We start from the raw sequence: 27089 nt of genomic DNA, 5'->3' as shown, positions 1-27089 counted from the left end.
TGGGTTGTCGCAATCACAAGATGGTATGAAGCAGAGTTAGCAGCCGTCACCTGCCATCGTCATTTGTGACCCAAAAAATAGCGCATTCCAATCTCATGTGGAGATGAATGATAACTAGTCAGTGGCAGCTCACAGTAGCCTCTTTCGCTGCATCATCTATTTGGCAGATGGGCTTTGGATCCGGACGACCAGTTCGCCCGGTCCGGGGGGGTGGTGAAGGAGTAGTATTGCGCTGCGGGTACCGGTCATGTACGGGCCAGGAATCGATGGTGAGATTGCATGGGATCGGGAATTGATCACCGCAAAACGAGCTTCTCAAGCACTAGACACTATTACAAAGGTCTGTGTAAGTGGGCAGAAATGAACGCTCCTGAATAAACCGTCGAAATGACGCTTCGACGCCAGTGACCTTAACTAGTTAGTCAGCAAGGCACCTTGGCCCGTGCGCACTGCCGGTATCGGGATTTTGGGCCCTCAGGTCTCCGACGGCGCAGAGACAATAACCATCATCGTCGCCTTCAGGACGTTGCAATGTTGCCCTCACTCGCTCAGGTCGATAACTGAATGAATGACGTCTTGCCTTGAAACCGACACCGACAAAAGGCAAATCAGTTAGGCTCTTTTGCTACGATCCCGGGCCCCTGCCAGGAACCTGGTGAACGTCGAAGAGCAGGAGGAAGTGGGAGACCGGCAGCTCGGCTTTCGTCTTGACGCCGCCGAATACATTTCTCACAAATTGTTAGACATGTCAGGCTCGGATTCGCTAAAAGATGGACTCTCATTACCCCCACCGCCCATCGATAAGCGACTCAGGCTTCCGGAAGGTCAGAATGCAATAGCGACCAAGAGCAAGGCCAGTAATGCAAAGACAAAGAAGGATTATCGAGGCTTCGTAGCTGGAGTATTTTCAGGGATTGCGAAACTGAGTGGTAAGTATTGCAACTCCGTAATTGCTTCTTCGTTCGTTCGGCCGTATCACTATTAGGTTGCGCTGGCTTTTTCCCGCGCGATCCGCACCGGTATCTATCTCCAGTTTCCCTACGTACTTTTGTATAATATCTTCGGGCTGCTGTGACGTACAAAAATGGTTTCAGATATGCTAACGACTTTGCTGTCCCTGTTTCCTCTTTTTAACAATTCACAGTTGGCCATCCGTATGTTATATCAACACATTAATCCCAAATGCCAAAAAAAAAAAAAATAAAATATATTGACTTGCTGCTTTACATTGCTTGCATGATAAAGCTGACCAACGTCTGTATCCGGAAAAAAAAGGTTCGATACTATAAAGGTTCGGCTGCAAACCACACAAAGCACACGTTTCAAGGGTCCGCTAGATTGCCTCTTGCAGACCCTGCGTAACGAGGGCGTCACAGCATTGTATAAGGGCGCCACGCCCCCTCTCATGGGGTGGATGGTCATGGACTCCGTGTAGGTTCCTTCGCTCCTTCGAATGAGAAATGAACCGGTCATCAGAACTCATTCCCTCCCGTTATAGGATGCTAGGCTCCTTAACCCTCTATAGACGGTTGCTGTTCGAACACGTTTTCAGCAACCAGAGACTGCGGACGATTATCCCGTTAGCGAGCAAAGATACACCGGACAGGCTTCCAGCCTTTGGCCACGGAATTGCCGGAATCATGGCTGGCTCGACGGTCAGCTTCATAGCGGCTCCTGTAGAACATGTCAAAGCTCGACTGCAGATTCAATACGCAGCGGATAAGAAGCAGCGACTATACAGCGGCCCGGTCGACTGCACGAGGAAAATTGTAAGCAACACTTTACCCTAACTACATGTTCACATTGGGCGATTATCCCATCGCAATGTTCTGTGTACTTACAAAAGCAGCTCCGCCACCACGGTATCCGAGGCCTTTATCACGGTCTTTGCTCGACACTGCTATTCCGCTCTTTCTTCTTCTTCTGGTGGGGCACGTATGATATTTTCTCGCGAGTGATGCAGAAGTACACCAAGCTTTCCGCACCCGCAATCAACTTCTGGGCTGGCGGCCTTTCAGCGCAAGTGTTTTGGATCACATCATACCCATCCGATGTTGTAAAGCAGCGTATCATGACGGATCCATTGGGAGGCGGGCTTGGTGACGGCGAGAGGAAGTTCCGGCGGTGGAAGGATGCAGCAATCGCCGTTGGAAGAGAAAACGGCTGGAGGGGTTACTGGCGAGGGTTCCTGCCATGCTTTTTAAGGGCGTTCCCTGCGAATGCCATGGCGTTGGTGGCCTTTGAAGGGGTGATGAGATGGTTACCGTAATATCCATAAATAGAGGAAGCATATGAAACAGCCGCTCCTCCGCGAAGGGCCCTGGTACGAAGCAACTCCCTGGTCAATCAATCCATCCGCGTGTTTGGAAGACCGAGATGCATGGATGGCTACGCGAGAAATAGCCCGATCCCGTGTCACTGTCGATCTCGGTGTGTGGAGTATTTTGTAGTTTATTCACCACGTAGTTAGTTAACGTCGTCGTCCCAGAAGAAAGGTCTGGTTGCTCTGTACTCTGTGTAGCCAATTGAGAAAAATGACCTTGGTGGCGTCTGGTCTGCTGAGCAGCTAACGGAGTGGGCTGGAATGAACCGGCGTGTTGAGCATTCGGTTCGCCTGAAGATCAAAAGAGGGTTTGTGCGGAGAAGTCCCAGGAGGTATTACGTCTCCCATGTTGCGACTTGAGGAGATGATCTGCGGCCGCCCTTTGGTGAGCCGCCCCAATGAGGCCAGCATCCAATTTTGACCACCTCGAAGTTAAATCCTCGAAAATACACAAACCTCCCCCCGGGTATCGTCGCGCGTCTGTGATCATTTTTCGGTTCTTTGCTCGTCTCTTTTATTTAATTCCTAACTTAATCGTTATTTTGGCTAGTTCCATTCATCATCGTCATCATTGTCGCTTTGTTTCATATCTCCTGTTTCCGCTCGCTGGATCCCTGCCCATTGAAGTTTTGACCATGTCATCGAAGGTGAAGCCAACGGCCAGATAACGACTACGAGAAGGACATCAGAGACGGGTCTCATCGAGGAGCACCTCGTCTGTGCTCCGAGTACTTTTTGCGTGTGTTATTTTCTCCCAGCTGTTAAGCCCTTTCGCAGGCCACCATGGCCGTACGATCGCTGCGGCGTACGAATCCCATCACATTCGTCCTAGCTTGTGCCCTCGCTATCGGTTTCCTCATTTTCATTTTCTCCCCGAACTCGAGAACGGTTACCGCCGCTCAGAGACAGAAAGATGCTGCCCAGAATCCTCTCTCCCCGCCGACGAAGCCTTTCTTCAAGACGCAGCTATTCAAGGCCAATGGCCGACGCATCCCTCCACCGGTGGTCAACTACAACTTGAACAATGTAACTACGACGGTGAACTCCGCAGAGAGACACGAACGAGTGCTGATACTCACTCCGCTGGCTCGGTTTTACCCCCAGTACTGGGAGAATCTGGAGAAGCTGACGTATCCGCATCAATACATTTCGCTGGGGTTTATCATCCCGAAGACAAGAGAAGGGAACGCTGCCACCTCTGCGCTGCAGAAGGCTATCACGAAGACGCAGTCCGGTCCCGTGGATGATAGATTCGCCAGCATCACAATCCTACGGCAAGATTTCGACCCGCCAATCGCGTCGCAGGATGAGAAGGAACGGCACAAGTTCTCCAATCAAAAGATCCGCCGGGAGGCAATGGCACGGGCAAGGAATAGTTTGCTCTTCACCACGTTGGGTCCCAGTACCTCCTGGGTTTTATGGATAGATGCCGACATCATCGAGACCCCGCCGACTCTCATTCAGGATCTCACAAGGCACAACAAGCCTGTCCTCGTCCCGAACTGCTATCAACGCTACATGAACACAGAGAAGAAGAAAATGGATATCCGTCCTTATGATTACAACTCCTGGCTTGATACTGATAGCTCATTGGCTCTCGCGAACCGCATGGGCCCTGATGAGATCATCCTAGAAGGTTACGCGGAAATGCCGACGTACAGGACACTGATGGCCCATTTGGCGGACCGAAGTCCAAACCGTGATACTGAGCGGACTATGGAACTACACGGCGTGGGAGGTACCGTATTGTTAGTGAAGGCCGAAGTTCATAGAGATGGGGCTATGTTCCCTGCCTTCCCATTCTACCATCTGGTTGAAACAGAGGGCTTTGCAAAGATGGCGAGGAGACTGGGATGGAAATGTTACGGCTTACCGAACTATTTTGTGAGTATCCGACAACCAGCATAATCGGGCTGGAATTTTCTCTCCTTTTGCTAACGGTTGGGTGTAGGTATACCATTATAATGAGTGACAGCATCACTTCCTTCTTCTTACTCTCTATTTGCTCTTTTAATGACCGACTCATCGACCAGCCGCGTCCACGGAATTATTTTCCTTCTCGTTTGCTCCATGTCAAGCATATGTTGAGCAAAGTTTACGCACCATCAATGTTTTTGAATCCTTTAGGGATCTTGATGCTTCACTTTCATCCTCTTCCCTGTATATCTAAATATGTGAGCCTGCCCATTACCTTTTGCCCTGTTTTGAATCATGTCTATTCCACACTTCTTCCCGGATACTTTACTTTATTCTGGCGAGTTTGATACTGGCGTTATTACATAGATCTAAAGAAAGGTATTAAGACAGAAGACGAACTTCATTTTGGAATTGAACTCTTTGCCCTTTTTCTGCTGCGGAACCAACTATGTACATACATAAATAGCTCATCCCGCTATTCCCACACTCCGACCCGAAGTTTGTATCTTGATATAAACCAGGCTGGTTCAAAATAACTGGTTCAAATAAACGAAGGCAATAAACAGTGATGTCATGAAAGAGTCTCGTACAATCTATGGAGTACATACATATTAATATACCCCATATATGTTTCAAAGTAAGGTATTGCCGACAGGGCTGTAGGAATACGTATCCCTGTATAACCCGAGAGAGCCTGATCCAAAGGTGTTTGCCACTGGAGGGGGGGAAGGAGAGGGCAAAAGGAAAAACAACAAAAAAAAGGAGCAGTTTCGTTATTCGCTGAAGACGCTGACACTGTAAAATGCATTGAAAGCTCCGGGAGTCTAGACGGCTCCCGCCTTTCACCTCAAACCTAATTTTACTCCGCTTTGTGCTGTGCCAGAATTCGGTTGGGGAAACATCAGGGATTATGATACCCCGTTGAGGGCCCGTGGTTACAAGACAATTGCATCCATTGTTATAGCGAACATCAGGGAGCTAAGCTTTCTCTGCGCTGTACGCCAAATGCTATTGTGTGTGTAAATAAATACTCCGCACGGAGTATATCCACTTGAGCTCTATGGGAAAACACAGGCACTTCTAGCTTCAAATGCATAACACCCTAATGCACACTCCGCGCCTAATCCAATTCGCTTTCAATAGTTAATAAGAACGGTAAATGTTTACTTAAGCATTTGCCTTCGAATCTTCGATTTGATTCATCCCTCTATGACTTTTGAATATCGAAAATATCATGTTATGACCACGATATACTGGACGCCGAGTTAGAGCCGGGGATAAATGGATAGTGCAGTTGGAAAATCACAGAGCGTAAAAGTAGAAGAACTTACAAAAGCATAATACCTGCACCCGCAAACATCGCAGCAAACTGTTTAATAGTTTTGCGCAACTCGGTAGACTTATCCTTGCCAGTCTCAAGGAGCTCTGGAATTACAGCAACGGTTCCCACATAGAGGAACGTCCCAGCGGTGAACGGTAGGAGTAAATCGCCGGCAGTAAGACTAGTTCCTAGCAAACCTGCGGACGATGAAGAAGAAGCAGACGTCTCAGAATTCCCGCCAAGCTCCTGAATGGCAATACCGATGAAAGTACCCAAAAAGGCGCCAACCGCAGTGACGAATTGAGCACCCATAGCCTTCCGCTTTGAAAAGCCGGACTGCACAAGGAGTGCAAAGTCTCCAACCTCATGAGGGATTTCGTGGAAGAAGACCGCGACGGTGGTTGTTGCGCCGATGGTTGGGGAGGCATAGAAAGAGGAGGACATTGCGAGACCGTCGGTGATGTTATGAGTAAAATCAGCGATGAGATTGAGATATCCACCGAGCTTGACGCTGGGGTTGACTTCTTTCTCCTGGGTTAACTGAGATTCTGCGGGCTTCTCCGGCTTGCGCAGTCTTGGTTGATCCTTGGTGTTGCCGTCAAGTGTAGATGAGCCGGATGCTACTGCAGTGTCACCACCTTTAGGGCTGGCCGGTTTGTGTTCATGGCCATGATCATGCGCCCCTTCCCCTCCAGTAGCTATCCGGAGTGCTTTATCCATAGCAACGAAGGTAAGGAACCCGACCAAGATGGCAGCGCCAAGAAGTAGGTTTCTGTTGGGTTCGACGAGAACAAAACGCGCGTGCTCGGGAGAATCCTCTCCCAAGAATATCTCTGGAAGAAGGTGAAAGAGGGTATCCCCCATTAACCCTCCCACAGCGAATGCCACCATCACTGATAATGAGGATGGATCAATGTCTGTTGGACATAATGCAAGCAGGAAGTCTAAATTCTTGTTCAGAGTGGCCATCATTGAAGACACAATTAAAACGAAACGGCTTACTCGGAGGACCGGAAATATAAAAAGTTGCCAGAATGGCATTGACTGCAGGACTGCCTGGGAATAGGACTGCAAATATTTTCGAGGTCAAGCTCGTGGTTTGCGGAGCTGTGGCCTGCTTGTGGGCATTTAATGACTGCACCAGTGGGCATTCCTTCGTGCAGCGTTAGAGATATCGCCAGATTACAAAAATAGAGCCTCTTAGGCCCCGTTTGATATTATTTCTTACTTGCAGCTTTTCTTCGATTTGCGATGCTGATAGCTCAGAGACTGCGACCTCCGTTCCAGCGATGGCCAAAGTAGACAGAGCTAACATAAGACACAAGACAAACAAAACAGAGATATTGCTCCTCGCCCTTGAAAGCATCTTGAACGCCATGTTTGCCTCTCTGCATCACTCGATATTTCCCCAACAGTTGACGTTGCTGTCGCGAAACCCCTGGATGCTGAGCTGGACTTGATCCCATCAATACGAGCACGTGAGGCCACAAGCCCTATCCGCAATTTAAGTTTCATGAGGGCTTGGCATTATGGAGATTGGCAAACATGCCAAGATACGGTGCAAACAGATAAACATCGATATTTTTGCTGAGTCGCGGTGGAAGCTTGAAGAGAGTAGGTATCGCTGCATTCAATCAATATGGGTCGAATTTTACAGAAAAAGAAGAATCGCTCTTCGGCACCCAAAATCAAAATAAAGAGCGGAAAGTCGAAGAGTGGAAAGAAGAAGATTAATGTGCTGGGAAATTCGATCATCGCGCAGAACTGGTGAGTCCATAGCGGGTAGCTCGCTTTGCTCCCCTTCAAGCAGGCATGGCTAACAATTTGCCTTAGGGATAAAAAATTAACGCTTGCTCAAAATTATCGTCGTCTTGGGCTTGCCACCCGTTTAAATGCCCCGACCGGTGGTGTGGAAAAGGGAGTCTCATCAGGCGCACTCAATAACATCAGTTCCTTAGCTACAAAAGGGAAAACAGCTGCGCAAATACAACCCAGTGAAGCCCGGGTGGAGCGTGATCCGGAAACTGGCAAGATTCTCCGTATAATTCAACCCGATCAAGATGGAGACGATGGGACAATAGAGGTCGCGGGGCATAAACGCCGAAGAACAAACCCCCTCGATGATCCCCTGAATGAACTTTCGGACGTTGAGGACTCTACTCTACGTGACACGGGTGCCTCGACGGACGTTGTTTCTGCCCTGGAGCGGCAAGCTGCAGCTGAAGAAGAGAGAGTCAAGAAAAGAAAGCCCAGACATCAGAGCAAACGGGAAGAGGAGTGGTTACAACGGCTGGTCGACAAATACGGCGACGACGTTCCTGCGATGGTGAGAGATAGGAAACTTAATCCGATGCAGCAGACCGAAGGAGATATAAGAAGGAGGTTAAGAAAATGGCATGGAAATAAAAAATAATGGCCTCGGTTACGTGCGCATTTTGGGTGAAATATGGCGTTTACGGTGGACTTTGGAATGGAGGAGCTAGGGATAGAATATCCTCAACCCGTACAGACTTTATTAATGGATTACGTTTTTCAACTTGACTTATATGAGGACTTCAACTCTGCCACTCTGGCTTGTAGAAGATTAGAGTCCACTGCATTTCTCGATCCACATTTCGTGCCACTTCCGGTGGACTTATCAATCACTTTCAGGTCATTTTACTCTTTACATGCTTGATATGCCTACGGAGTCCTCTACAACATATCCACAAGTATGACCAAGCTACAGTATATTAAACATACCACACCACTTCAACTCTCTTCATGCAGGCGCCATTCTCACAGCCAGCTAAACCAACAGGATATATCCTCTACGATGATCAAGTCACCTCCAACCAGAGCACGCCTTCATAGAAATGCATAGTGCATTTAGCAACGGAGTGTGACTCCAGCGGGTCATCCCGTGCAGCAAATACCAGCACAGCAACATAAGCAACGTGATCTCCTAAAACGGAACTGGCCGGTTGCGAGGGTAAACAGGGTCTTTCATTCACGCATAAATTCACCCTGTCCTCACTATTTCTCTTTGCAAGCAATATCGACTTTGCGAAGTTCTGTTCAGTTCTTTGCCTTGTCTTCTAACCGACCCAGCTTTGGCTCACTGTCATATCTCTCTTTGCACCACATCATTTAATCAGCTTGTATCACGAGTGTGGCCAAGATGAAGCTCCCTGAAACTGTTGTTATCGCATTCCTTGCTGCTGGCGTTGCTTCGCGCAATGTTAGGTAAGTCCAACCCGCTGTACCCGCGTTCTCTGTCCCAACTGACTGGATGTCTCCCAAAGGCACCCGCATCCGTGTCGCGGACTAGAGGGAGGAACATACTGCACGGCAGTAGACTTCCTGAAAAAGTGTTCGGAAGACGGCAAAGTTGAGTTCATTAATTGTGCTGAACAGTATGTGTCGCACAACCGATGTAGTTATAGGTGTCATATGCCTGGAGCATGATGCTGATTCTTCATCCAACAGGCTGGCGAACCTTGACCCGGCTGGCGCAAAGGTTGACGCAAGATGTAAGGTCTCCTTAAGAGCGAGCTAAGAGCATTTCCTTAAAGCTTGCGGATTGAAACTGACATTTCCCTCAACTTCTAGGCCAGGAAGTCAGCTCCATGGAGGCCAAGTGTGTGCGTGGAGGTGCACCCGGTTCTTTCGACCAGCCAACCAAGCCGAAACTAAACGACACACAAGGAAGGTTGGGGGTAACATTTCGGGAACTCCGCAAGAGATTTGTCCCAATAAGCTTCGATCCCTTCCTTCCATACTGGAACCACAGCCTGGCGACCGAGCCTGCGACCTCCGTTGCCGGCGATATCCTGGGCACAGATCTTCCTGGCTTGGCCTCTATCAGCATGACCACTTCTCGTCCCCTCCCAACGGAACCACCAGCGAATAGCTCATTCATCGAGACAGCCACGACTCTCGACGGACCCGAAACTGTCACTGTCACCGTGGTGGTGCCCGAGGCCAGTGTCACTGCCTCCAGCGATACTCCCGTCAATACTGCCACTGCTGCTCCCACCCGCTCCTCCGAAAAGCCTAACGATTCTGCTCGCAATATGGAGATTAAAAAATGGGTTCTGGCCAAGGTGGTCGCTGCCGCCGCTTTATTTGCAGCTGCTTGAAGTGTCTCCGAAGGCCGTGATCTCCATTGTGATGCGACACGACCAAATTAAGCAACGGAACACACCAGGCTAGAATTTTGGAGGATATTCCCAACGGAAGGGTTCTATGGATATGATAAGGAAATGGTGTTTTATGATATTGATCCTGTTCATTCTTCATGCTTTCAACAAAGTGTCACCTGTATTGATTGAAGCCCCTTAATGGGTATTAGAAGCAATGAGAATGAGAACATTTGGATGTCTAAATTGCAAGCAATCAATTTTCAACCGCATGCATATACTTGCACTGTTCCAGCATGGCTGAAACAAGTCAGAACTTGAACTGTTGGGTTGCAGCAGGGGGTTGAGGTTTGCTGCAAACAGGACAAACAAAACAAATTAAGCCCAAAGCCACCAACCACCAATCCACAAGGCCTTCACTCCTGGCGGCCAACAGCATCCTAAGTCTTAGGCTGCCAGAAGGAAGTATTATTATCAAGTTTATATATAAGGTATATTGCTTGAACCAAAATTCGATCCGAGAAGGAACTTGTCCCGGTGGTGAGCATCCGGTACGGAGCAGACTACCAAAGCCAATTCCGACCAGGAACAATGTAATGATACATAAGTAGTTATATCTCAGCTTTACGGGGAACGTCAATAATAACCTAACTCCTAAAGATCCCTTTTTATCTTGTCAAAACATAGAGCCAATTGCCGATTTCACTAGCGCTAATTGATATAATCGTAATTTAAATAAGTTTCCCGGTCTTGCGGGTATTACGGCATGGTACTTCCAGATGGGCGTATCCGGGAGTAGATTTGGTCAACCTCCAACATGTCTAAATGGTGATAGAGATGTGATCAAGCGGCATTTGCAACTTTCTCGTCATGTTTGACTCGCCGTACAACCCGCACCCATCGCCTTCTTCTCCACTCCCCCGTCCTTTCGGCATGTTTAGTAGCTTCCTCCCATTCGACCTTGGATGATCCGCTGACCCCAGAGACGTTATTCTCTGGCTTAATGGTGGCGTCAGAGCATGAATTTTGTGATTCATCACAGCCTGGCTCGTCGGTGTTATCTTGCAGGCCTTCGCTGGGGGGCTGAAATGGCAAATCCCAAACCCAACCACCGACTTCTTCACCAATTCCATCACCGTTGCTGCTGGGAACTTCAAACTCTACCCCTGTGACCATGCGCTCCATTACCCATTCCCTACAGTCGAGATCCAATTCCCACTTTTTCCCTTTCCAAGCCCATCCGCGTGGAGGACGGATATCTTCAAAGAATCTGGTACCTTTTGGTCGATCACCCGCGATCCTAGCTGGAGAAAGAGGGTCATATGGAGTTGGGGTAAATAGGAACGGTTCCCACTCTGAGGCTCCAGAAAAAGGAGAAAGCGTTCTGTGCTGTAGTTCAAAGACTTCAACCTCCCTCTCTTCGGGGTACGAATCAAGAGAGACTGCAACCAGTGATTCCAGTAATGCCCTGAGACCAGATAAAGTAGCTGGGACAGATATTCCACACACCACGATATTGTTTTCTGGCTCCTTTTGCTTCTGTATTGAAACCTGAGTCGTCGACTCGTCTTGGAGCTGAAACATTTTCAGCATTGTTGCGGCGCGAGGATGGTTGGACAAAATTGCGGCGTTACCAGCAAAGAGAAAGATGAAACGCCAAGGCAGAAGGTGGGCTGTGAGAAAAAGGCACACCGCGAGCACGGTGGATAGAAGAAACAGCATTGAAGAGAGTGTTTCGTCCGAGAAATTTGTAGCTGGGGATAAAAGAGCAACAGCAGCATCGTGTAGGTTAGCAAAGTCAGCCATTGAATTTTGCAAGTCCCTCATGTTGTGGAAGAAGTCCTTCGATGTTTCCGGGACTGGTTTGATCGTTTTTGCAGGCGCAAGGGCCGGGCCTTCATAGGAGTAATATGGCGTTGTGCTGGAGGTCGAGGTGTTTGGAGGAGGTGGAGGATGTCGAGCTAAGAACCCCGGGACCATGATATAGAAGAGAAGAGCCACGAAGGGCAAGATGAGCAACAAGTAGGGGTCCAGGCAGACAAAGGAATAAACGAAGAGAAACGACCAGGTTTGAGTTGGCTTCCTCCAGCTGAACAGTTTCACCAGTCTGTTTTGAAAGTGAAAAACGATGCCGATCCTAACCTCGCTGTTAGCATGGATTTGTCCGGTGGCGCATCCACTTGGGGGGGTTGGGTGTGTTCCGGAGAAGCCCACCTTGCATTGAACCGTCGAAAGTTGTTTGTCATTGTTGGAAGACTGAACGGAGGCCGCTCCATAGATTTTGGCTCCTCGGGCTCCTCCTCTTCCTCGCCATCCTCTGCCGGCATCACTTGCTGCAGGAGCCTGAGGTCCAAAAGTTAAGCATCACGTCTTATCAAGGGACACGAGCGTGATTCAAAAGCGTACCTGGAGAAGAGACGATCCTGTAACGAGACGGAGGAGCTAGCAGAGTGACCGGGTCTCAGATCATGGAGTTTGTCTCTGACGTACATAGCGGACAACCTGCTGCGAGATGGAGCTTCGCGATGCCCTTCGCTGCGAGCAGCCGGGTCATGTCGATTCGCGCGGGTCTCTGATGCCTCCTCCATGGTGTCCGGAAGGGGACGACGTTGTCAAAAAAGCAGCGTCTCCCGTCAAGCGGAAGCAGATAGAAGCAGGGCCAGCTGCCGTTCGCTTGTCCAGCACGCCGCCCTGTCTTGTCTGTCTCGCTCCTGCTGGACCAGCGCAGCGCCTGCATGTGACACGCATGGCGTCACTCGTTCCTTGCAATTGCTCTCTCGCGGTATGGTTTATCCGAGCCGAGGAACCTGCTGACTAACCCAGCCCCTTATTCCGCAGCCGCCCGTTTGTTCTCTGGGGAGAATCTGCTTTTTTCTCTTCGAGTCGTCTCCGGCAGCGCGTGAGGCAGTACTGCTCCTGTTGCACTCACCCCTTCGTTCGTCGTGGAGAGTGCTCTCGAAACCTGGTCGGATGTCATACCGATCCCCGTTCCTCCAGCTCAAGGTGTGGCAGAGTGAAACCAGCCTCCCAGCGATTTTCTGGCTCCGTATTCTGTCGTCGACTAGTTCATGCAGCCAAGCGACCGTTATCTCGCCCGTTGCGGAGGCCTCTCGACGCTGATAGTAGCCGCAGGATGGTCTTTAGTTGAAAAACCCCCCTTGGGCCCTCGCTGGCTGGAGCGAAGCGGCCGCCTCCATGTAACATCACGTGGGAACCGCTCGCCCTCCCGAGCCATCAGCACATCGCAATCCAGCCGCCGCTTCGAGGGATAAATAAGGCAAAATTACGGAGTACGTGGTTACTGTTGACTAGTTAGGTGTTGCGGTGTAGCGGGGTTATTTAGTAGGCTGTACTCCGTACTCACGTCGTTACGGGGGAAAAATAATGACAATCGAATCTGCCCCCGTTTTTCATCTCAATAGAACCCCCCGCCGTGAAATTAACAAAGCGTATGTTCGTATGTTGCATGTTGTTTCCCGACCAACTGTGCTTCACCGCCGAAGCTTGCAGCTGCGGGTTACTAAGCTGTCAACCTCAAACTTGGGATTACCTGCTAGTTAGTTAGCCGGCGCCGTTACTTTGCTGAGACCTCCCATTCCCAGGAGAGCAAAAATCAACAGTCTCTCCAAACAAAGCAATTCGCTTCGATTCTTGCCGCTGCAAATCTCACCCCCCTTTGAGGGACGGTTTTGCGGCATTCCCCAATTTCGAACCGTACTGGAGACGCCAATTCCTTATTTCTTTTTTTTTCGTTTTTGTGGTTTTTTTCCCTCTTTCTGTGTGTCATGGATTGGTAAACGGCACTCGACAGGTCTCGCTTCTCAACGACCTGCGGCGATCGAACTGACCTTTCTAGACGTTTTTGCTGGATTCAAACACGTCTAGTACCCTTAATTGCACCCTCCTCCGCTGTGTCCATCCTCTCCCTCGGATCAAAGGCTCGCGTGCGACCGTGGTTGGCGACCTATGGTGGGCGTTTCTGCCATTTCGACCATGTCGAACAAGATCCCCCCTCAGAGATTGCCCAAATCATCACAGTCACGCATGTCCCTGTCAGACTCGTCAACTCGGGATCACAATGACAGCTCTAGCTCTGGAGGTATAGGCGCTTTTCGTTGTTTTCTTTTTGTTTTGAATGGCCCGGTTGCCAGACATCAAACCCTGCTAACATTTCAAATGCTCCCATCGCAGCCGAACTGCCATTACGGACAGTCCTACGCAAAAACGCCTCGAACGCTTCGGTTGCTCGCTCCCAGACGTACGATTCACATGCCGGGAGTACGGCTGGTGTCACCGGAACCAGGAGGAGAAAGTCCATTCTCGAGCGTGGTTCAACGTTCGGCTCCCGAGATGTGGATTCTGCGCGACGGTACCTCGAATCCGTGGCTATTCTATGTCTTTTTCTTACCCACTCTAATATGTGCTTGTTCTAGGGTTCCATCGAGCACGTTTGGTAACCCAATGCGGTCCAGCAATACCTCCTTAGATTCCGGCAATCCTCCGTCGCGAACTCAGTCAAATGCAGGTAGCTCAACGGTGAACGAAGAAAATGAAACACTATCGGAAAATGGGGAGTTCCTCGTTCCAGTTAATTTTGATGATTTCCACAACAGCATCACGTCAAAAGAGCCTAGTTTGAGCCATTTTCCGTTGCCTGGTCGTGGTGCGGCTGGTTACGAGGGTACGGTAGCCATCCCAAAACCTACGAATCGCTGGACAACGGGTCCTTCTGTTCAGACTGCAAAAGAGCCGCGACCAGCAGGTGTGACTCGGCGTCTTAGCAATGCTACGCGCTCCGGTCAGACTTCTGCGGGATCAAAACCTGCTCCGTCATCTGTATCCTCGACAGGGAGAGCAAGACGCCAGAGTTACGTTCCCCCCGTACCAACCAGCATGGTCGCTCCTCGGCGACCTCGAAAATCGATAGGGCCTGGAAGTTTGGTATCAGAAAATGGCGAGAGCCTTCCCCCTCCTATGCGAAGGCCGAGCTTTTCGAGAAAGAAAACAATGGAAGAGAATCGGGTGATGCCAAATGCTGCATCCCGCAACTCCCACCAAGAGACGTCGGATTCCGCCTTCAATTCAGCAGCGCTACATGCAGTTCGCAGCCAGAAGGCAAGATCGCTGCAACCACCAAGCCACACCGTGCGGGATAATGCGACGACGAGCCCGACTATAGGGGACCATTCTCGATCTTCGAGCCATGTGATCCGCACACCTGTGAAAGGTGCAATCGTCAAGCTGACCACCCCATCTTCGTCGAAGAGGATTTCGATCATGCCACCGCATGCCACTGGACTAGGCGCGCGAACTATCAGCCCAACAGATGCACGGCGCATGAAGAGGATGTCACTTATTCCACACCCCCCTCCCTTACCCCGAACCTCTCCCACACATCTCGATCTCGGTTTTCCCCGTCCACGATCTTCAGCTCCATCCCCTTCAGCAATACCCAGGAAAAGCGTGACGCCGTCATCCACCAGGACAACTCCAGACCAGCATCGCAAATCGTACGGTTCTGGCATATCCTTATCGTCTAGCACAAGCTATAATTCTGCGCGCAACTCCAGCGGTTCCTTCCAAGCACGTCTTTCGCAAAACGTTTCTTCTTCTCGGCTCCCTACACCTAAACCTAGAACGGATAATAATAATATCAGGAACACAGAGGACGACGTCCCTCCGGTGCCCGCTATTCCCAAACTATACGAGTCGCCCAAGAATGAGCATCATCTATCATTCATTTCCCGAAAATCTAGCTTACCGCTAGAGGTTCCAAACTTTGCTGATATGTCAAAGTTGGATTCGGACTCCAGCTCCAGCCGTCCTGGGGATGGTGTCCATGTCTCCAAGCGAACGCTTGCCGAAACTCCCGCCAAGGAGACGAAACAGAGGCCACCGGTCAATCTCAGCAAAAAGAATCTCCAGCCATTGAAGCTTCCTCCTCTTAATTTACTCCCCCTTAGTGTTCCTATAAATACCAAAATCGATGCGTTGCGCGAAAAGGCATCCCAGGACTTGGCGCCTCAGGTAGCGGCAACGCCTCCCCGTCCGATCAACGCAAAAACGCCCAGTACACCGATGACAGCATCAAAAGCTAGCTTCTTTAATGAAATCCCTCCCGTTGATCCGGGACGTTGCAACACATCACATTTTGCTCTCAGAACGGATTTTGCAAAGTTTCGAGCCGAGAATAGTTCCAGTGCCTTCGATACGTTGGAATTTTCATCCTCAAGGAACATTTCTCCTTACATCTCGTCTTCCCTTCCTCGAGGTGGTGACGAACCTGGATTTGTACGCAACCAAATATCGGACTCATATTCGAAACCTACGCCTAGCAAGCTCATCGGTCCGCGGCCACAAACTCAGATCTCGTCGCTCTCAAACACAGATCTGTTTGCCTTTGGTCTCACGCCTGATGATGCTGAAACGGAAATAAGCTTTCCCCCTCCCTCCCCGCGGAGGGCAGATGATAGAGTTCACTCCAAAATGCAAATTATCTCCGACGCTTCCATGGATCCTGTCAAATATGATAGTATGCCACCGCCCAAACTTCCCGCGTCTGCGACGTGGAACAACCTTTCCACCACGCGAGTAAGCCCAACTTCGAAACAGGCTCAACTTAAATCGAAGAGAAGCACATCGATTTCTAATTTGGTAAATGTGCCGTCACCACGGAGGAACCAAAGCATTAGTAGCGAGCAGGGCCTTGCCAAGAATCCAAGCCTGACCATTGATTCTGGTGATACGGAGGCATCAGGTAACAAACCGAATTCGTCAATCCTGTCACCTGTGCATAAGCTTCTGGCCGGATCGAAGCCGTCGCCAACTCCTAAACCTCGTCTTCAAGATCAGATCGGCGATCGAGATGATGCTGCTGCTGAAGAAGAGATGCGCAAACTTGGTAGCAAGCGAAAGGACTTTGAGGTTGCAGCACGGGAGCTGGAGGATCTCCGTCGCCGAGCGAGCCCGAAGGAGCGGGCGTCTCCTGCCCAGGCTCTAAAAGTTGCGAATCTTAATATTTTTGAAAGAGGAGAGATTATCGATTTCAAAGACATCTACTTCTGTGGCACTCACAAAGCCAAAAAGCTTGTTGGTGATCTAAATGCGTCGACTGGCAATTTCGGCTATGATGATGATCGTGGCGACTACAACATCGTGATAGGAGACCACCTCGCTTATCGATATGAAATTATAGACGTCCTTGGAAAGGGAAGCTTCGGGCAGGTTGTTAGATGTGTGGACCACAAGACGGGCACGCTTGTTGCGGTGAAGATCATCCGAAACAAAAAGAGATTCCATCAGCAGGCTCTTGTCGAAGTTAATATATTACAGAAGCTGAAAGAATGGGTAAGGCTTGATATTACCGCGATTGGAGATTGTCGAGATGTAGGATTATGACACTGACCCAATGTCACAGGACCCAAACCGTCGCCATAGCGTCGTAAACTTTGTCCAAAGTTTTTACTTCCGTGGCCATCTTTGCATATCTACCGAGCTGCTGGGAATGAATTTATATGAATTCATCAAGGCACACGAGTTCCGTGGCTTCTCGCTGAAATTGATTCGACGGTTCACGAAGCAGATCTTGAGTACACTTGTCCTTCTTCACAACAAGAGGGTTGTCCATTGTGATTTGAAGCCGGAGAATATTCTGCTGGTTAACCCTCTCCAAACCGGAATCAGGGTCATCGACTTCGGCTCGAGTTGTTTTGAGAACGAAAAAGTGTACACTTACATCCAGAGCCGCTTCTATCGCTCCCCAGAAGTAATTTTAGGCATGTCCTACGGCATGCCCATTGACATGTGGAGTCTTGGTTGTATCTTGGCTGAACTATACACGGGCTATCCTCTCTTCCCCGGAGAAAACGAACAAGAGCAGCTGGCATGTATTATGGAAGTCTTTGGCCCTCCAGAGAAGCATCTCATCGAAAAAAGCACTCGACGAAAACTCTTCTTTGACTCTACCGGCAAACCCCGCGATGTCGTTTCATCCAAAGGCCGTCGGAGAAAGCCAAGTTCCAAGAGTCTCCGCCATGTGCTAAAATGCGACGATGCCGCGTTCCTCGATTTCCTAGCACGATGTCTCCGATGGGACCCAGCGCGTCGCCTCAATCCACACGATGCGATGAACCACGAGTTTATTACTGGCATGAAGTTCAATCCCCGTGCAAGGTTGCACTTAACGTCCATGGGTCATTCTCCCGCAAAAAGACATACGTCGGGTTCAACGCCAGGCGTACGCCCTCTTCCGGAACCACCGTCGAAGCGAGGAGCGGCAAGGAATTCATCCAATAATTCTCCCGTTAGACCCGGCGTTGTAAAACGTCAGACGGTACAAAACGTCACCTCCACGCCGGCGACAAAACGGACTTCCAACCCTCCTCCCGCGGCCGGTTCTGCCCTCCCGAGAGCTGCAGGCAGAAGTGCGAGTGGGAAGCTAGACCTGGCTGCGGCTGCGGCTGCAACTAGTTTGGTACGTCATCTATAATTGTCACTGAAATGCACATGTACTAACCCATCCCTACAGAAGACTAGAGTTTAGTGAGCAATTATTCTCCAGACCTTTGTCTAGAAAGATAATACACGCCTGCTCTTCCCCTAGAGAGATAAACGATACCCTCTGGTCATATATCCCCTTTTGAATATTCAGTTCATACCCTTCAGCTGTCTTTGTCTTCATCACATCAAGGTTAAAGTGTGTTCTGGTTCTAAGGCTTTTAATGTGTGCATTTTCATGGTTCTGGGGGTCGTCTTATGATGGTATAACTTTAGGCTTGTCTTTTGAGCCAGCTTTAAATGAAATCCTTGAGGGCCTCCCTTTCTTTGTTTTTTCTTCCCCCTTCTTGTTGCTTTCCTCCTCTTTTGTGTCTCCTTTGTTATGCTCATGCTCTCCATCATATATGTCACCAATTTAACATGCCCAGTTGATGTTTTTTCAGCCACTCTGTTCGCTTCTAGATTCCTTATACTTTTCCTTTTTAATTCCCTAAACTTCCCCTTAGACCGTGTCTCCTTTTCTTTTAATTTCTGACACGCCCCTTCAGATTACGCTTCTCCCACCCACTACATTCGTTTTGAAATTCCTTTCCTGTCAATATCTCTTAGACGGTAATTATTTTAATCCTATGGCATTGATATTGCCGCTCGCTTGATCGAAACAATAAACTGCCCAACTAACGTAATTCCCAAGCGAGCCGATCACCCAAGCGAACCGATCACCAAAACCACCATATCCCAACTAGTTAGTTTTGAATTCAAATTATCTCAACACAACGACGCTCAATTAAATTCAATTAAATTACACTTGGTTGAGGACATCTTAATCTTGTATGCCCAAGAGTGCCACAATTGCTACAGTATTGTGGAGCTCATTAATATGGAGCAGGCTCAGATGGCAGGGGATTGCAGGATTAAATAACTGCTGGTTCAACAGGTGCTGCAGGCTCTGCAGATACTGTAGATGGACCTAGAAGACTTTCAATCTCTTCTCTAGTTAAACCTCCTACTTCTTGTTGAATTCAGCATCTAGATCTCTTGCATTTTTGCTTCTCTATCTCATTCACATTGAATATATCCTGGTATTGCTTCTTCATAATTGTGGCACTGACCATTTCATATTCACAGGCCTTGATAATTTGGTCAAAATCTTCCACAAAGTCTTGAGGCTGACCCTTCACTAAGCCCTTGATCTTATTTGTCTGCTGGTGTAATTGCTGAGGATTACTAGGTGTTTGAAGCACCCAGGACATGGTTGAATTGCTAGGGCTGCATGAGGGGGTAGAGGTTCATAGTTGAATATCCAGCTGCTGGAGAATATAGTCAGGTCAAAAGAGCACTATTCCAGCTGTCTTGAAGTTATTTTGAATAGTCTGAGGTTTGAAGGCTGCAGTGCATGCTGTAGAGTAAGTATCTAGAAAATCTGTCTTCCAAATGGCATTAAATCCAAGCCACATTCACTACTGAACTAGGTCTCCATATGCTCACTTTAAAACTGAGAAAACACTCACATCTAGTGACTGCAGAAGGTGGGAGGAATGAGGTGGCATGCAAAGGCATATTATAGTATTATTCTTGCAAATTTGATCAAATTCCAGGATAAGATGACTGCTGTGCCTGTTCAGGATAAGAAGAATAGAACTGCCAACTCTGTATAGATTTGCCACAGGAATAAAGACCCATTGAAGTCATTTAAGATCTATTTTATCAGTAGTCCAGCCATTTGGACTAGCATTTAGTCTCCAGTCTTCTGGAAGGCCTTCAAACCACCCTTCCAACAAGCCCTGACCTTTGAGAATAATGTAGGAGGGTAGGGCCCATCCTGAAGTATTCACTGCTTCAATTACAGTCACCCACTCATAATTGTCAGGCTGTAGGAGCTTTGCTCTGCCATAGCACTCACTACTAGTAATAATCTTAGTAGTGGTGCAGAGTCCCATAGCAAAGCTAGTCTTATCAAAGTTGTATATATTCTCTGGCAGAATCCCATGCTCAGCAATTGTATTCCCCAAGGTCTTAAATCAATTCTTCATAACCTGCTGATCTTCACACTTAGCATGGTCATGATTATAGCATCTGGAATAGTGGCTTTGGAGCTCCAGACAGTGTGCCACTAGATTTGACACCCAGTTCTTGCCAACACATAGGGGGGGTTGGTGGAGGTGGTGAAATCCCATATAGTAAGAAGATAATTAGCTGTATCTTCAACCAATGCAGGCTGGGGGGGAATTTCTTGTTTAGCTTGGTCCAGCACCCATTCAACTAGCCTATCTTCTTCAGCAGGAGATAATTTGTGTGAATTTGTGTGTAAATTCACCTGTGGAGCTCATCCTTTTAGCTGGTCATAGAGTGTAGTGTAGGGAATATTATAGACTCTAGCAGCTTCATGAATAGAGGTAATTTCTTGATTTTTAATAGATTTTATTGTGAGTTCAAGTCTTCCCTCTCTCTCAATTGAATTCGAAGAATTTTTATTGTGAATTGGTGGCATAATTGCGCGTTGAAGTGGAAGAGTTCTTTAATTGAGTGGAATTTTGAAATGGTGATCGGTTCGCTTGGGTGATCGGCTCGCTTGGGAATTACGTTATGTCCGCTGTAGCGCTGATGAGTAAGCCCTTAAGCTTTGACCCCTGCAGGCTTGCTTACTTTAGAATAGCGGTGCGGGATTCTGGAGATCTGGCCTTATCCCGCCCCGTGGATGAATAAGCACAAGGTACCCGGGCACGCAGTGGTCGAGGCAGCACGACCTGTTGCTCCGGCAGTTTGATGGAGTGAGAGAGCGAGGAGGGCCCGATTTCGCGGTGTGTTTTGTTAGCGGCTGTTCATGCATCTTTTCCATTGACAAGGTGGGTTGGAAGCTCTCCACGCCCCGCCCGCACGCCGGCGCAATGAACGGTTTTGCGGACCATGGCCTCGACGAGGATGCGTTCGGGGAGAACAGCGGCATTGCGGCCGGTTTGAGGACGTTCGATGCTTTTCGTAAGCTACCCCCTTCTTATGTTGATTTTGGTGGCATTTTTGCAAGGAGCAATTGGCTTCGAGCCACATGGAAACCTCCCACGCTTCTCAAATCAGTGCAATGCTGACGGATGTATGTACCATTATAGCAAAGACCAAGCCTACATATACCACGGCTAGTCGTCGCGGAGGCCAATGGACCGTTTTTACCTTTCTCTTTTGTGGTATCCTTGTGTTATCGGAGCTCATCTCCTGGCATGGAGGAACGGAGAACCATCACTTTAGTGTGGAGAAAGGTGTTTCAGAGGAAATACAGCTTAATCTCGATCTTGTCGTTCGGATGCCGTGCGATTCACTGCGTGTGAATATGCAGGATGCAGCTGGAGATTTTATCCTTGCAGCGGAGCTACTTCACAAAACTCCGACCAGCTGGGACGCTTGGAATCGCGAAATGAATTTTGCTGGAAAGGGCGGGTCTCGGCAATATCAGACATTGAGCGCGGAGGATAATGTGAGATTAGCTGAGCAGGAGGAGGATCAGCATGTAGGCCATGTGCTGGGTGAAGTTAGACGGAGCTGGAAGCGACAGTTCCCTCCTGGACCGAAATTGAAACGTAAAGATGTGGTCGATTCATGCCGGATTTATGGTAGTTTGGAAGGAAACAAGGTGCAGGGAAACTTTCATATTACCGCAAAGGGACTGGGGTATTATGATCCGACCGGCATGGTGAATGTAAATGGTATGTTACTGCCCGGATCTCTATGTGTTTGTTGCCTTGCTAACTGCAATAGATATGAACTTCACACATCTGATTACTGAACTGTCCTTCGGCCCTCATTATCCAACGTTATTGAACCCACTGGATAAAACAGTTGCGGCTACAAAAGACAAGTTCTATAAGTATCAATACTATCTCTCTGTCGTCCCCACAATCTACACCCGCGCCGGAACCGTTGATCCGTACAGCCAACGGCTTCCTGACCCTTCCACCATCACTCCCAGCCAGCGCAAGAATACCATCTTCACCAACCAATATGCAGTCACCTCCCAGTCTCGTACGATATCACAAGGCCCATACTCCGTTCCAGGAATCTTCTTTAAATTCGATATAGAGCCTATCTTGCTGGTTGTGAGTGAGGAACGAGGGAGTTTGCTCGCTCTGCTGGTCAGGCTGGTTAATGTTGTTTCGGGGGTGTTGGTTGCAGGAGGCTGGGTGTTCAACTTTGCATTATGGGCTGTTGAATTATGGGGAAGAAAGAGAAGGGGCGCAAATCTGGGCGTGTTGGGGAATCATGAGGCTGAAGAGTAGTTTGAATTTTGAAACATTCTCGGGAGTATATGGAGTTTTTCCCTTTTTCTTGGACGGAAAAGGTGGATGTCTGAGCTTACTGTTGTGTTATAACTGCGTATGTGCAACATGGTCTTTGCCTTTGGGGACTTTATTAGGTGGTTTGTATCTTTAAATATATAGCAATATGTGTTGATTAGAATGGATCACTGTCCCCCTGTTTCAATGTTCAACGAGCAATTTTGTGATGACCAGTTATGCTGTGTTGATATTAAAGGAAGACAAAGAAGGAGACTATGGCCGGAAGTAAAATACCCAAGTCTCAGTCCCTGTTGAATTCAACTGAGGTAACTCGCACCCCTGAAAGATCGACAGGGCCGTCTAAACCTTAAAAATGCTTGATAGTTTCATTTTCAAGGTTGTAAATACACCAGACGATTAGTGAGAGCGTCAGGATGGTATGTAATTGAATCTGGGTCCTTCATAGTTGTCTACCTAGCTTAATAATCTATCTAGGGTTAGGTAGACTCTGGCGCAACCAGCACAGCACGATACCGTATCTTTCCTTCTGCCAGTCGGTCCATAGCTCTTTCAATACCCTCTTCGTCCATATCAAATAACTCAACCGTTGGCTTAATATTATGTCGTGCCGCAAATTCAATCATCCTTTGGTGTACTGGCACCGAAGCCACGATGGATCCCACAATTTTGAGACCTTGACGCAGCAATGGCATATACGGAATAGTGAAATCTCCAAACGCTACCGTGAGAGGGTAGACTGAGCTCCGCGGCGCAAGAACAGGTAGATATAGAGCCCAATCCACCTGGGCGCTGGTAGTGACAATGAGATGGTCAACCGGCTCGATATCTTTGAACTCCTCTACCCCATGCGTGGGGTAGAATTCGTCTGCACCCAGTGCTAAAGCTTCGTTTTTCTTGTCATTCGTACCGGAGAACACCACCGTTTGGCAGCCCATGTGCTTTGAAAATTGAACGGCAATATGACCCAGTCCCCCGAGACCGAGTATTCCCACACGGTCTGTCGGCCTGATGTTATACTGGTCGAAGATGCTGAACACGGTGGCACCTGCACACATTAGAGGTGCGGCATCGGCACTTGTGATGGATTCTGGAATCCTGAAAAGAAACGGTTCGGTCCAGATTGCAGCGTGGCCCATGGAGCCTTGGTCTTTGTTGTGGTTCCCGAAGGTTTGGAGATCGGGGCAATGTATTTGGTGGCCGTTGATGCATTGCTTGCAGTGGGCACAGGAATTTTGGAGATAGCCCCAGCCAACCCGATCTCCCCTACAGATTGTTATTAGAAATTGAACTTGTTACTTTAGCTAGTACTGGAATCCACTTCAGCCTTACTCTCTCAACTTTAACACATTCGGTCCGACCTCAGAGACGACACCAACACCTTCATGCCCGAGGACACAGCCGGAATGCCGATAATGAAGATCGGATCCGCAGAGCCCTGAATGGGTAACCCTCACCAGCACTTCGTTCCCCTGTAAGGCGGCCCTGCGTGTGATATCCCGAACGACTTTGCCGGATTTCGTCCCCTTAAAAACGGCAAATTCGTGCCCAGGTTTCATAGCAATCGTCATTTCCCTATCTTCTTTAAAGAAATTCTTCCCTCTGATGCCGCCGTTCTGAGTATGTCTCCAATACTTTCTAACCCGATGTTGTCCAATGTACCAAAAGTTGATTTTGACTTATAACGTCGTCAGGCAAATTTTTCTCCAAATTTTCTTTCGGGTACAATCATCTATCTCGAATTACATCATCGTGGATATTCTTTTCTTCAAACGGCCCCGTCTGCTTTGATTCTGGGTCAGGAGTGGAGCCCGTCCCGGAGTCCGCCCCAGCATCTTATCAAAAGATTCACAGAGAGCCTAGAAGCATGGCGATTTGCTAGAAGGGCGCCTACTTGGCTAATTAATCGACAGGCAAACTACTATGTAAGAAATCTGCTTTCATACTTACTGGTCTCCAGGCTCCCTGCTGATGATCGTGGGTGGAACTTTGGACCAGAACAGCATATTTTTCAACGTGAAAAGTGGTAGGCTCATAAACTTGGGCTAAGGAGGCGTCTATGGCGTGCTATGCAGAGCTCTAGCAGATCTTGAGCTTCCACAAGTGTCGCCTGCCGAGGATTTGCCTTGACGGTTTGATATCGACCTCCGGTAAGAGTCGCAAGGGATCAGCAACGGGAAATAATTTTGTCTCGACAAACAGGTCAAACCGAGCAAACATATCACCCCTTAAATCCGGCTGCGGCAATTATCATAGTACATATCAACTTGGGCACTAGGAGAGAGCGTCTCAGCTCCAGATCACGGCGTAGTACTGCCGATGTTTTTGCAAGAGCTTCTGGCATAGTTACAATAAAATACATCCGAAAGTTCAGCTACCATTGCACTCCAACTTAGACCTCAAATATCTCGCCCAGTCCTACACCAGCACCCTGAGCGCCATACCGACAATCAACCAAATCTAATCTCCATCCCTTCCAACCCTTCAGCTTATTCTTCACCTCACGTTCCCATTCAGCCCGTTTTTTGGTCTCCTCTTCTTCCTGCGCTCTAGCAAATGCATCCTCGTCAAACATGCCATCATCCTCTAAGAACTCTTCGCGATCTTTTTCCGAAAGGAGTTCAAGACTTCTGCGTAGGCCACTCGAGCCGGGTCTGTGGGGGTGGGCGGTGCCCGTAAATGCAGCGATACCGCTAGACAGCACCGTTGCGAAAGATGAATGCTGGCGTGGTTTATTCGCCGCTGTGCTGCGACGGCGGGAGTGCTCAGGCCCGCTGGGGCCACCAATAAGATCCACATCGTCAAAGGTACCCCCAGGGTTAGAGAGGGTTTCAGCAACATCGACATCGCTGCCGTGGTCAGCGGTAAGCTCCCGTTTTCTCTCCTTCCAAATACCACGCCGAAGGTCGAAGATCTCCCCTTCAAGTTCACGAATTGTTCGCTCTAGACGGGCTTGTTCTTCGTTTTCGAGGTCGTCTAATGCCTCATCGTCCCCCGTGCTTACCACCTCGCGTTTTCGAGTTCTTTCACGCTCCTCCTTGAGCCGCGAATTCTCGTTTTCGATTGTGACAAGCTTTCTACGCAACGTAAGCACATCCTTCTCGAACTTGTCACGCTCTCTAAGCCGCGCTTGGTGTCTAATTTCAGATTCTTTGTGAAGGTTGCCGAGAGCCTCAAGCTTCTTCTCCATTGTGGCTGTTCTGTTTTCCGCCTCTGCCTTTGCGCTATTCACCTGTTCAAGCTCATCCTTCAGATTGCTGATTAGTGTTTGGGTGGAAGCTTGAGTCACACCCTCGCTGACGGATTTCTCAATCATCCGGTCCATTCTACTCTTCGTATTTGCATGTTCCTTTTCTTCCTTGTCTAAAGCAGCTCGAACGGAAGACAATTCATCTTTCAAGGACGATAGCTGGGTTTCTATTGTAGATGCCTTTTCTGTTTGTGAGGCGAGTTGGGCGCGTAGATTCGATATCTCTAGTTCCATGGCTTCAATTGTCGCGGACTTAGATTCTAGTTGGCTCTGGAGTTCAGATGGTGGCGATTCGGGTTTCCCAGATACAGTGACACTGTTTGAAGACCGGTGCGACTTTGTTTGAAGATGGGAATTCTGGCGTTGTAGGGCTGTAATCTCCGCTTTCTTTTGGGAGTTAGCATCTCTTGTGCATCCAATGCAATAAAGCCAGCAAGGTATCCCAGATGTGAACTCACCAATTTTTCAACATATTCTGCTTTCTTCTCTGCTGTGACAAGTCTCTCCTTTAATTCCACTGTCTCCGTATTCGCTTCGCGCAAATCTTCCAACTGCTCCTCTGACTTCTTCCATCTGGCATCTGCCGTCTCTAGTTCCTGCTCCAGCCGTTTGTTTTCCCTTTCTAGCTCTTCTAGCCTCAGCGCTTGCTTTCTAAACAGCTCAGGCGCAGTGTTTCCATCCGGACTCAGTGGCGGCAGAGGTGGAGATTTCACCCCGGAGCCTGTAGGAGTCAGGCCAGTCTGAGAAATCGACGAATTTCGAAAAGACGAGGAGCGCATCTTGGACTGGATGGATAACGACGGTTGGCGACGATGGCGGGATTCTAGGGAGGGAACAATGTCGTCTTGCCCGCCTTCGGCTTTTTCAGAAGCATTCGCTTCTGGAGTCTCGTTGGGGGCATCTGGGAAAGACTCGGTCGACCTCTCCTGCGCTTTTTCGGGCTCGTCATCTTTTGTTACTGGTTCGGGTTCCTGTTCTGGTGCTTCTGGAGGTGCATCGGCTTCATCCGGGACGGGGGCTGGTTCAGCAAGTTCGGGCTCTTTGCTCGGTCCACCGGCGGGTTTCTCTTTTTTCCCTGATTTCTTTCCCTTTTTCTTTTGTAGTTGCGCTACCTAGAATCATTGAGAACGTTAGCAAAGGAGGAGGCAAACAGTGGACACATGTCAACATTAACACGCGGACTGGGTGTCGATATACCCTCTTCCTGGCAGCTGCAAGCTTTTCGGCCTTGGCCTTCTCATCAGCGTCGGCCATGATGCAATTGTGCGCCCCCTTTTTTTGCTGTGTATATCTGGTAGGCTATAATAATCTAGGTACGGAGTAGACTGAGCGCGTACTCGTCCTCTAGCAGCGATTGGGCGGTACAGACTACGAA

General features: G+C 48.9%; 10 protein-coding genes across 10 annotated transcripts; 6 read left to right on the top strand and 4 right to left on the bottom strand.

The window, feature by feature from the left end:
- Positions 1 to 745: 745 nt before the first annotated feature.
- Positions 746 to 2269, top strand: D8B26_005021 (uncharacterized protein; the record flags this gene model as incomplete). Its single annotated transcript, XM_066124683.1, has 5 exons — positions 746 to 929; positions 1145 to 1154; positions 1276 to 1431; positions 1499 to 1769; positions 1850 to 2269. The coding sequence occupies 5 exons, from the start codon at positions 746 to 748 to the stop codon at positions 2267 to 2269; spliced, it is 1041 nt and encodes a 346-aa protein (XP_065980764.1).
- A 438-nt stretch (positions 2270 to 2707) lies between these two features.
- Positions 2708 to 4797, top strand: MNN9 (Golgi mannosyltransferase complex subunit). The gene is made up of 2 exons (XM_003066726.2): positions 2708 to 4207; positions 4275 to 4797. The coding sequence occupies exons 1-2, from the start codon at positions 3107 to 3109 to the stop codon at positions 4293 to 4295; spliced, it is 1122 nt and encodes a 373-aa protein (XP_003066772.1). The 5' UTR covers positions 2708 to 3106; the 3' UTR covers positions 4296 to 4797.
- A 395-nt stretch (positions 4798 to 5192) lies between these two features.
- On the bottom strand, positions 5193 to 6992 carry D8B26_005019 (uncharacterized protein). Its single transcript, XM_003066727.2, has 4 exons — positions 6790 to 6992; positions 6564 to 6714; positions 5572 to 6505; positions 5193 to 5493 (listed from the first exon to the last, which is right to left on the bottom strand). The coding sequence occupies exons 1-4, from the start codon at positions 6937 to 6939 to the stop codon at positions 5478 to 5480; spliced, it is 1251 nt and encodes a 416-aa protein (XP_003066773.2). The 5' UTR covers positions 6940 to 6992; the 3' UTR covers positions 5193 to 5477.
- Positions 6993 to 7200: 208 nt separating this feature from the next.
- On the top strand, positions 7201 to 8103 carry NOP16 (66S preribosome component NOP16; the record flags this gene model as incomplete). The annotated part of the gene is made up of 2 exons (XM_003066728.2): positions 7201 to 7328; positions 7395 to 8103. The coding sequence occupies 2 exons, from the start codon at positions 7201 to 7203 to the stop codon at positions 7972 to 7974; spliced, it is 708 nt and encodes a 235-aa protein (XP_003066774.1). The 3' UTR covers positions 7975 to 8103.
- A 462-nt stretch (positions 8104 to 8565) lies between these two features.
- Positions 8566 to 9682, top strand: D8B26_005017 (uncharacterized protein; the record flags this gene model as incomplete). Its single annotated transcript, XM_066124682.1, has 4 exons — positions 8566 to 8786; positions 8846 to 8956; positions 9030 to 9073; positions 9153 to 9682. Exons 1-4 carry the CDS (start codon positions 8722 to 8724, stop codon positions 9680 to 9682), a joined length of 750 nt encoding a protein of 249 aa, XP_065980763.1. The 5' UTR covers positions 8566 to 8721.
- A 672-nt stretch (positions 9683 to 10354) lies between these two features.
- Positions 10355 to 13112, bottom strand: D8B26_005016 (uncharacterized protein). The gene is made up of 3 exons (XM_003066730.2): positions 12089 to 13112; positions 11897 to 12025; positions 10355 to 11819 (listed from the first exon to the last, which is right to left on the bottom strand). Exons 1-3 carry the CDS (start codon positions 12268 to 12270, stop codon positions 10526 to 10528), a joined length of 1605 nt encoding a protein of 534 aa, XP_003066776.2. The 5' UTR covers positions 12271 to 13112; the 3' UTR covers positions 10355 to 10525.
- Positions 13113 to 13299: 187 nt separating this feature from the next.
- On the top strand, positions 13300 to 18799 carry D8B26_005015 (uncharacterized protein). The gene is made up of 5 exons (XM_003066731.2): positions 13300 to 13781; positions 13874 to 14051; positions 14116 to 17029; positions 17100 to 18155; positions 18210 to 18799. The coding sequence occupies exons 1-5, from the start codon at positions 13649 to 13651 to the stop codon at positions 18222 to 18224; spliced, it is 4296 nt and encodes a 1431-aa protein (XP_003066777.2). The 5' UTR covers positions 13300 to 13648; the 3' UTR covers positions 18225 to 18799.
- Positions 18800 to 20923: 2124 nt separating this feature from the next.
- On the top strand, positions 20924 to 22646 carry D8B26_005014 (uncharacterized protein). The gene is made up of 3 exons (XM_003066732.2): positions 20924 to 21157; positions 21286 to 21876; positions 21929 to 22646. The coding sequence occupies exons 1-3, from the start codon at positions 21067 to 21069 to the stop codon at positions 22444 to 22446; spliced, it is 1200 nt and encodes a 399-aa protein (XP_003066778.1). The 5' UTR covers positions 20924 to 21066; the 3' UTR covers positions 22447 to 22646.
- A 297-nt stretch (positions 22647 to 22943) lies between these two features.
- Positions 22944 to 24316, bottom strand: D8B26_005013 (uncharacterized protein; the record flags this gene model as incomplete). The annotated part of the gene is made up of 2 exons (XM_066124681.1): positions 23797 to 24316; positions 22944 to 23730 (listed from the first exon to the last, which is right to left on the bottom strand). Exons 1-2 carry the CDS (start codon positions 24033 to 24035, stop codon positions 22944 to 22946), a joined length of 1026 nt encoding a protein of 341 aa, XP_065980762.1. The 5' UTR covers positions 24036 to 24316.
- A 458-nt stretch (positions 24317 to 24774) lies between these two features.
- D8B26_005012 (uncharacterized protein) lies at positions 24775 to 27056 on the bottom strand. Its single transcript, XM_003066734.2, has 3 exons — positions 26912 to 27056; positions 26173 to 26826; positions 24775 to 26101 (listed from the first exon to the last, which is right to left on the bottom strand). The coding sequence occupies exons 1-3, from the start codon at positions 26966 to 26968 to the stop codon at positions 24857 to 24859; spliced, it is 1956 nt and encodes a 651-aa protein (XP_003066780.2). The 5' UTR covers positions 26969 to 27056; the 3' UTR covers positions 24775 to 24856.
- Between the last annotated feature and the right edge of the window lie 33 nt (positions 27057 to 27089).

Source organism: Coccidioides posadasii, chromosome 3 (assembly GCF_018416015.2).
Source record: "Coccidioides posadasii str. Silveira chromosome 3, complete sequence".
Lineage (NCBI taxonomy): Eukaryota > Fungi > Ascomycota > Eurotiomycetes > Onygenales > Onygenaceae > Coccidioides > Coccidioides posadasii.
This window is presented reverse-complemented; position numbering and strand designations above follow the sequence as displayed.

Bases quoted from the DNA above. Each gene is read 5' to 3' on its own strand.
- MNN9 (XM_003066726.2), top strand. From the start codon at position 3,107: ATGGCCGTACGATCGCTGCGGCGTACGAATCCCATCACATTCGTCCTA. The intron at 4,208-4,274 runs GTGAGTATCCGA...GGTTGGGTGTAG, and splicing joins ACGGCTTACCGAACTATTTT to GTATACCATTATAATGAGTG.
- D8B26_005019 (XM_003066727.2), bottom strand. From the start codon at position 6,939: ATGGCGTTCAAGATGCTTTCAAGGGCGAGGAGCAATATCTCTGTTTTG. The intron at 6,715-6,789 runs GTAAGAAATAAT...CGCTGCACGAAG, and splicing joins AAATCGAAGAAAAGCTGCAA to GAATGCCCACTGGTGCAGTC. The intron at 6,506-6,563 runs GTAAGCCGTTTC...ACAAGAATTTAG, and splicing joins TTATATTTCCGGTCCTCCGA to ACTTCCTGCTTGCATTATGT.
- D8B26_005016 (XM_003066730.2), bottom strand. From the start codon at position 12,270: ATGGAGGAGGCATCAGAGACCCGCGCGAATCGACATGACCCGGCTGCT. The intron at 12,026-12,088 runs GTACGCTTTTGA...TTTGGACCTCAG, and splicing joins CAGGATCGTCTCTTCTCCAG to GCTCCTGCAGCAAGTGATGC. The intron at 11,820-11,896 runs GTGGGCTTCTCC...CAGCGAGGTTAG, and splicing joins TTTCGACGGTTCAATGCAAG to GATCGGCATCGTTTTTCACT.
- D8B26_005015 (XM_003066731.2), top strand. From the start codon at position 13,649: ATGGTGGGCGTTTCTGCCATTTCGACCATGTCGAACAAGATCCCCCCT. The intron at 14,052-14,115 runs GTACCTCGAATC...TGCTTGTTCTAG, and splicing joins GATGTGGATTCTGCGCGACG to GGTTCCATCGAGCACGTTTG. The intron at 17,030-17,099 runs GTAAGGCTTGAT...CCAATGTCACAG, and splicing joins TACAGAAGCTGAAAGAATGG to GACCCAAACCGTCGCCATAG.
- D8B26_005014 (XM_003066732.2), top strand. From the start codon at position 21,067: ATGAACGGTTTTGCGGACCATGGCCTCGACGAGGATGCGTTCGGGGAG. The intron at 21,158-21,285 runs GTAAGCTACCCC...GTACCATTATAG, and splicing joins GAGGACGTTCGATGCTTTTC to CAAAGACCAAGCCTACATAT. The intron at 21,877-21,928 runs GTATGTTACTGC...TAACTGCAATAG, and splicing joins CGGCATGGTGAATGTAAATG to ATATGAACTTCACACATCTG.
- D8B26_005012 (XM_003066734.2), bottom strand. From the start codon at position 26,968: ATGGCCGACGCTGATGAGAAGGCCAAGGCCGAAAAGCTTGCAGCTGCC. The intron at 26,827-26,911 runs GTATATCGACAC...CAATGATTCTAG, and splicing joins TTGCAGCTGCCAGGAAGAGG to GTAGCGCAACTACAAAAGAA. The intron at 26,102-26,172 runs GTGAGTTCACAT...AACTCCCAAAAG, and splicing joins CAGAATATGTTGAAAAATTG to AAAGCGGAGATTACAGCCCT.